The following is a 7,924-nucleotide window of genomic DNA, read 5'->3' as shown; positions in this document are numbered from 1 at the left end:
CAGGAATGAACAGGTGTAAATAAGAGCTGAATTTGGTCCATCTGTTTACAGAGATAACAGGTGTGTGTATGCACATATGTATATGGATACAGATAGGTGTGTGTCTGCATATTTACATGTATGTGTAGGCATATATTTATATTTAAATGGATTTATTCTATTTGCCATCTTTTTCTTTTTTTTTTTTTAGCTCTGTTTCCAGCAAAAGGAAGCTGAGCTTCTCATATTACATTAATGTAGTTGTGATGACAGGCATTTCTGGTGTCATAATTGGTTTTAAATTCCAGTAATCCATTTCAAATAGTTAAATAAAATCTGTGTGTTCAGTTGGAATGGCTGAAGTCAGAACTTTCGTTATTGATATCCCAGGAAATAGTCTTGAGGGCAAAAATGTGAGTGAAATCAAAATAACTATTAGTATCATCAAAGGGGCTTGAATGGCTCACTGTACCTTCATGTGGGAGATGAGAGAGTATTTTTATAATATATATATCTAGTTGTGAATTTCACGAGCAGAGTGCCCTCCTCAGAGAAATAGGAAGCTGCAGAGCCCACACAGTAAGTGGTTCTCCTCGGGTGGCTGGCTGGCGTCTGGTGGGGGACGGCCCCTGCCCTGCCCGGGGCTTGCCGAGGTCGGGAGGAGCAGCCCGTGAGCAGCTCCTGAGACCGACGCGCTACGTCCAGTGCCACGTTGCGGGGGAACGCGGTCTTTACAAAACATTTGGGATAATTAAAGGTCAAAGATTTGCTACGCAAATTTCAACAAACATATTTTGAATTTTTGAACAATCTCAAATGTGATTTGTAGCTGGTTTTGTAAACATATGGTAACTCCCGAGAACATTGTGCTTCTGTTCCCAGTGCGAGTGATTGCAAAACGTTCTGCTTTGTCCTTATAAGAGAGATCAGAATCATGAAAATAGTGTAACAGGCTATATATTTAAAAACTGAAAGCTAGCCATCTTCCCTCCCATGAAGCATCACAGAAGTGCCTTTAAATTGACATTTCCAGGTCTTTTTTTAATTTTTGAATACCTGGTGTTTTGTTTTGGGGGAGGCAAGAAGGTTCGGTCATAATGAAGAAAGATGCTGTGGAAAATGTTTATTGTTTTCAAAACGCTTGAAATGACAAACTGGTTATCTGATAAAAGGTTAATTTCAATGAAGTCCATTCAGAGGGGCTTTTGGAGTGTCTTTAGCATTTGTTGGGGCAGTAATATTGTACTTCTGGCCAGTCTGAGGAGAAGGGTTGCATCTACAGGGAGATCCCTCTCAGGGCTGTGGTCGTGTCTGCGGTGCGGAAGCAGCCCGGCACCTCTGGGCTGTGGTGGAGCAACCAGGCCCTGAGGAAGAGGCTGGGCAATCACCGCTGTGACACCAAGGTGGGCCCTTGAACTGCAAAGCCTGAAGCAGGAGGCTCGCTGGAGAATGAAATGCCCTTACCCCCCTGGTGTAACCCCGTCTGGTCATAGATCTAGACAGGGATGATGGATAAAGAGGGAGAGAATAAAATTGCTAATTTTTTAAAGAAATTAGGCAAATTAGATTGGGTTATCTAATTCATAGTGGAATGATGGATGAGGAGGAGTTTTATTTCTGTCTTGCATGTGGATACAAGATGAGATTTTGGTAGGTTTTGCTGTGAATGGGCTGAAAAATACAGGGAGTCTGATTTACGTGAGAACTCACCAGTAGCAGGGGCCCCGTGTGCCTAAATGCAGTAGCCGGGAATTGCAGGAGGAGAAATTTCACACGGCAGTACTTTGAATACCCTGGTTATACTTTGCAATGAAGCCAGGTAGGAGTGAGGAGAAGAGACCATTTGGAGGCAGGAACAGGCCTACAAGAAGGTGAGGGTGGGAGTGCAGCTTGAGTGAAAATCTGTGGCATCCTGTGAGGATTGTAGCTGGATCCCAGGAACTGATCAGCTAATCAGAGTCTGTGGCATTCAGAGGTGGTTATTTCTCACTGATAGGCTTTGCTGACCCTTCTGCATATTTCATCAGAAGGTCAGGGTCCCCAGCCTTGAATGAGAAATGACGGATTTGGTCTTACTCTCGATTTTTGATTTTGACTTATCCTGTCTATATTGTACGTTATATGTGTCTGTATGTTTGTGGGAGACGGAAAATAGCAACAACAACTACAATGGCTGTTACTTTGGAAATCAGACAGGGCAAGCTAAATTTAATTTCAGTCCTATAGATTATAGATATAAGCCTTTTTCTTTTACATACTTGATCTCATTGATATTTTTACAAATACTGACATTGACAATGTGTAAGCAATGGGTCCCCAACATGAAGCCTGAATCGGAGAAATCTTAAACTGTGACAAAGATCTGCTTTTCATCTGAGCAGACTTTTGTAGCTCATGTTCATCTTTAACATGCATGAATATACACTTCCTCCTTCACTTCTTACAAGATCTGCATTGTATCACAACCTCAGTCATCCTGTTGAGGACCAAATAGGTCTCCTCTTGGAGACCACCCATGCTTTTTTTTTCTTTTTTTCGGTAGGCCCTGATCCTGCAAATAATTAAGCATGTGTGGAACTTTGCTTTTAAGAGTCACCCTTTGAAGTCTACTGGACTACTCCCATGAGCACAATTACATGGATTTTTAGTGTGTGCCAGATTTGCGCCTTAAATTGTCTAGCAAGTGGCCCTTGTGAAGCTGTGTGAGGAATGGCGCCCACCTGGAGTGTGCCTGTAACCTTTGTAGAAGGCATAGCAACTTAATGCTTTTGGCTAAAGCCAAACAGAAAGTTGACTTAATTAGTTATTCAATAACATATAGAATTCAGCAATTTTACTAGGGAATAAAATGTCAAATCACTCCACTGAACAACACAGATCTTAATTATGTTCTAATATAACCTTATAGCATCATATAGTTTGAGAGTTATTAATGTAAAACTTTATATTTTAAATAGAATTTTATAGATACATTATTTTTGTATGGAGTAGAGAAGTGGCAAGGATAGATTATTGTGGACAATTATGTAGACCAGAACAGAGCCCTTGTGTTTAACAAACAGCTTTGAATTCTAATTTTCTGCAATATACATAGTGTAGGCACAATTTGTAGTCATTACTGTGTATTAGGAAAGTTATTGAAAGTCTTAAACTTGTTGAGGCTTTCCACAACACCTTCCGTATATTTTAATTGGTTTTATCTAGTTCCATAAGAGAGCTCTTTAAAACAAATCAAAGTGCCTTAAATCACATGTCTTACCCATCGAAGGACAGAGATATTCCTTCTATAATCTGGCAAGTTTTTCTAAGAACTGAAGGTTCTCAATGATGAATTAAGAGGCTTGGCAGAAGATAATTTAGGTGCCTTTTGATGGTCTCAGTTTCAAAATGACAAAATAACAATGTTTTGCAACAGAAGGGTTAAATCTTAATCTCAGAGGTTTACAAAGCTGCTAGTCGCAGTCTCCTTAAAATTTAATATACCTCGTTAATGCTTAACTTGCAAACACTGAAGGATTTTTATGATTATAATCATGTGTTACAGCACCTAGTACTGTTTCTAAGCAGCATACTAATCAGCTTAATGAGATATTACTGCACTTTTTGTTGACTAAAGCAAAATCCCTTTTATTGTTCTAAAGCTTGTCCTTTACTTTATTTTTTCCCAAAACATTATCTTGTTTTATTGTACACCAGTAAATATCATACCATCATTTTTTTGTCAAATCATAAACCTATCTTTCTCATTGTAGAATGTGTAATATATCGAATATGTTAATGGAACTGAAAGTTACAAATGGATTTCTATTTTGGGGGTTTTTTTGCCGGCTTTTCTAATGGAAATGGGAGAGATGCATAACATTTCTTTTTCTATAGATTTAGAAATGTAAACAGGTGCAATTTTGCAAGAAGAAAGACAGGGGAGATGGTAAAAGCCTTTGCCCCTTCTGTAATAATTAGATTTTGAAATTGTAGCAGACTTTAAAATAGTAATTAATGGTTATTGGTATACATGCAGAATGGTGAAAGCACATGTGTGATGAAAATTATGTAGCACGGTTAGCATTTAATACACATTTTCTTGTTTTGACACCAGTTCCTTTGTATTATTCTGAGTAGGTAAAACATAAAATGCAAATTGTACGTCAGTAATTCAATGCCTGTAACTTTCACAGTCTGAATCTAACATATCTTCTGATTTTCAGAGATGGAGGAAGCTAGTTTGTGCCTTGGTGTTTCTTCAGCTGTGCCAGAAGCTGACGCCCATCTCAACAGCACCATACTCAATGGGCAGTATTCAATGAGCCAGAAGCTGCACCAGATCACTTCCCAGCTCAGCCATGCCTTCCCGGAGCTCCAGAACAGGCAGAATCCGGAGGAGAAGGCGTCAGCACCACTAGAAGACAAAACCCACCTGTCCATAGCAAACCAGCCCATCAGCAGTCAGATGGCACTGCTGGCAAACCAGCTCAACAGAGAGGTTGATACCAGTTTGAATGGGCGCGTGGATCTGCAGCAGTTCTTAAATGGACAAAACCTAGGGATTATGTCTCAGATGAGCGATATAGAGGATGACGCCAGGAAAAACAGAAAGTACCCGTGCCCGCTCTGTGGGAAACGCTTTAGGTTTAACAGCATCCTGTCGCTACACATGCGAACTCATACTGGAGAGAAACCATTTAAGTGTCCGTACTGTGACCACAGAGCAGCTCAGAAAGGCAACCTGAAGATACACCTGCGTACTCACAAGCTTGGAAACCTTGGCAAAGGTCGTGGAAGAGTCCGAGAAGAGAACAGGCTTTTACATGAGCTGGAGGAGAGAGCAATTCTTCGGGACAAACAGATGAAGAGCAGCCTCTTGCAGCCACGACCTGATGTGAAAGCACAGCAGCATGCCCAGCCAATGCCTCTTGCAAACTGTAACTTGTCTGTGCCAGCTAACCACAGCACACCTGATATTTCAAACCCGGTTCCCTCTCCAAAGCCAGTCAGCATCCAGGAAGAAGTTGTCGCTCCGACAGCTGGGTTCAGATGCACGTTTTGCAAAGGCAAGTTCAAGAAGCGAGAGGAGCTGGACAGGCACATAAGGATCCTGCACAAGCCTTACAAGTGCACCCTGTGTGACTTTGCCGCCTCGCAGGAGGAGGAGCTGATTAGCCACGTGGAGAAGGCTCACATAACTGCAGAGTCAGCGCAGGGCCAGGGCTCCAACGGGAACGGGGAGCAATCCACCAACGAGTTCCGCTGCGAGGTGTGTGGCCAAGTGTTTAGCCAAGCCTGGTTCCTAAAAGGCCACATGAGAAAGCACAAGGATTCCTTTGAACACTGCTGTCAGATCTGCGGGAGGCGATTCAAAGAGCCTTGGTTTCTTAAAAATCACATGAAAGTTCACCTGAATAAGTTGTCTGTAAAGAACAAATCTCCTAATGATCCCGAAGTACCTGTCTCCATCGGCAGCATGTCCCAGGAAGCTCATGCAAACTTATATTCAAGATATCTGTCGTGTTTACAGAGTGGATTTCTTCCTCCTGACAAAGCCGGTTTAAGCGAACAAAATCAAATCTATAACAAAGGAGATATGCCCATGAAAGAGAAAGAAGTCTTGGGGAAGCTCCTTTCACCCATTTCTGGCATTGGCCACAGTATTGCTGAAGGGGATAAACATTCTTTATTGGGCTGTCTCAATCTGGTGCCTCCTCTGAAATCCAGCTGTATAGAAAGGTTACAAGCTGCCGCCAAAGCAGCAGAGATGGATCCAGTAAACAGCTATCAGGCCTGGCAGCTTATGGCAAGGGGAATGGCCATGGAACATGGCTTTTTGTCTAAAGAGCAGCAGATACAGCGCAGCCATGAAGACACTTTGGCAAATGCTGGAGTTATGTTTGATAAGGAGAAGCGGGAGTATGTGTTAGTAGGAGCAGATGGCTCTAAGCAGAAAATGCCTGCTGATTTGGTTCACAGCACTAAAATGGGCAATCAGAGAGACTTGCCAAACAAACTAGACCCTTTAGAAGGCAGTAGAGATTTTTTGTCACATGGTATGAACCAGGGACTCGATTACAACTTACCAAGTCATGGAAACGTAAAAGAAAAGCCAACTGAATGCCCAGACTGCGGAAGGGTTTTTAGAACATACCACCAAGTGGTTGTTCACTCCAGGGTCCACAAAAGAGACAGGAAAGGAGAAGATGAAATAATTCAAGGTAGTCTTGATGAGCGACGTGGGTCTGGAAGCGATCAAGAGTCTCAGTCTGTCAGCAGGTCGACGACGCCAGGGTCCTCTAACATTACTGAAGAAAGCGGAGTAGGTGGGGGGCTCTCGCAGACGGGGAGTGCACAGGAGGACAGCCCTCATCCTTCCTCACCCTCCTCTTCAGGTATGATAACCTCTCCTTCCTTCTCTGCACCGAAAGCTTCGTAGCTTTATTTGAAATCACAGCAGCAAAGGAGTTTATGCATTCTCTTGTTAGGTCGTTTCCCAGCAGTCCAGAGGGACGTGGTGTTATACGCCAGAACATCTGTGTTTGGGTTCCCTCAATGCCTTCGAGGTTAATTCTCAGTTCACCCTTTTCTCCCCTCCAAGGGCAGGTTTCCCAGCCTTTCAGCTGTCGCCTCCGCCACCCCACCAGCAGCAGCGTGCAGGGTCTGCACAGCCGCCAATGGCAATGTCGCCTCCAGGGCCTCTCCCTCCAGGTTTTAGAAGGTGGTTTTCTTTCCTCTTCTATTCATGCTATCTGTGTTTCCATGTCCTCTATGTAAAAGGGTGAGGAAAGATGCCTTCTCTGAGCTCGAATTAATACAGTGTGTTGGCTAACCTCCCTCATGGCCCCACAGCCCTATCAATTATTTGAGGTATGTACTCATACCTGGCCACTGGACTGGTTAAAAAGAGATTCCCAAATACAAGTTACTAACTTCTTGACAATCTTTTAACTTACGTGCACATTTTAACATGTATGAATACTTCTGCTTAATTCCCATCTATTTGAAAGTACAAAAAAAATAGAAATTGAGCTGAAATACTTTTAATTGCATTGTATGCTATGTTAACTTGTTGTGTATAAGATAGCAAAGCAGATAATATTTCATGGGAGAGGTCTGTAAAATACTGAGCTTCCTGGTACAATTTTTAAAGTTAGTAGCCTATGACTGCTGAAATAAAATCTCCCAAGTAATAACAGGTAAGATTTCTGGCCTCATGTATATTTCCAAAGTCACTTACTAATGGATAGTAAATTGAAAGTTATATCTTCAGCCTTTTATAAAGAAAGCACCTCACTAATACTGTAATCATTCTGCAAGCCTAACAACAGAGGAAATCATGCCATAACAAATACTCTGTTACTAATGGCAACATTGATTTCTGCAATCAGCCATTAAGTCTAGAAAATGAAAGACAGTTTGAGGCACCTTAAGGCATTACATTGCCCACTGTTAAAGAGCTGCTAGCAGGCTGTTGAGGGTAATTCTTTTTAGGTTTTTTCCCCCCAGTTTTGATAAATATTTTAGTATTGGAGGCAATTCACTGTTACAGTTATTAAGTATATGCCAGTTTATTTTTGTTGTTCTTGTCATGCTCCAGTATACTCTCCTTCTGAGGCCAAATTAATATAAAAATAAAGCATTAGTTTGCTGGCTTATTACAAACCAGTAAAGAAATTGTTAAGACACATAAATCTGCACTCCACATTCCACAGATTCCTATAGTACTTAATGCTGTTGTTTAAATACCCATGAAACACACTGTCTACTCTTAGAGTCCGTAGCCTCATTTACAATTTATTACTGGTGAGACACATTAGAAAATTCTATGTAGGAACAAGGGTAACAGGCGAGAGCTAATTTCATACTATATATAGTTGTTGAGATTGTTTTAAGAGGATTGAAAATATGTCAGGATGAAGAAGATTATTTTTCTAACTTTCACTTTTAAAAATCCTACACA

General features: G+C 41.6%; 1 protein-coding gene across 1 annotated transcript in view; it reads left to right on the top strand.

The window, feature by feature from the left end:
* Positions 1-4,186: 4,186 nt before the first annotated feature.
* ZNF536 (zinc finger protein 536) overlaps positions 4,187-7,924 on the top strand; it is a 76,582-nt gene continuing 72,844 nt past the window's right edge. Inside the window, exon 1 of the mRNA XM_009864594.1 lies at positions 4,187-6,356. Within this exon, the coding sequence (XP_009862896.1) occupies positions 4,187-6,356 (2,170 nt within the window). The remainder of the gene's footprint in view (positions 6,357-7,924) is intronic.

Source organism: Apaloderma vittatum, unplaced genomic scaffold (assembly GCF_000703405.1).
Source record: "Apaloderma vittatum isolate BGI_N311 unplaced genomic scaffold, ASM70340v1 scaffold17682, whole genome shotgun sequence".
Classification (NCBI taxonomy): Eukaryota; Metazoa; Chordata; class Aves; order Trogoniformes; family Trogonidae; genus Apaloderma; species Apaloderma vittatum.
Note: the sequence above shows the minus strand (reverse complement) of the source record. Positions and strands in the feature narration are given on the sequence as shown.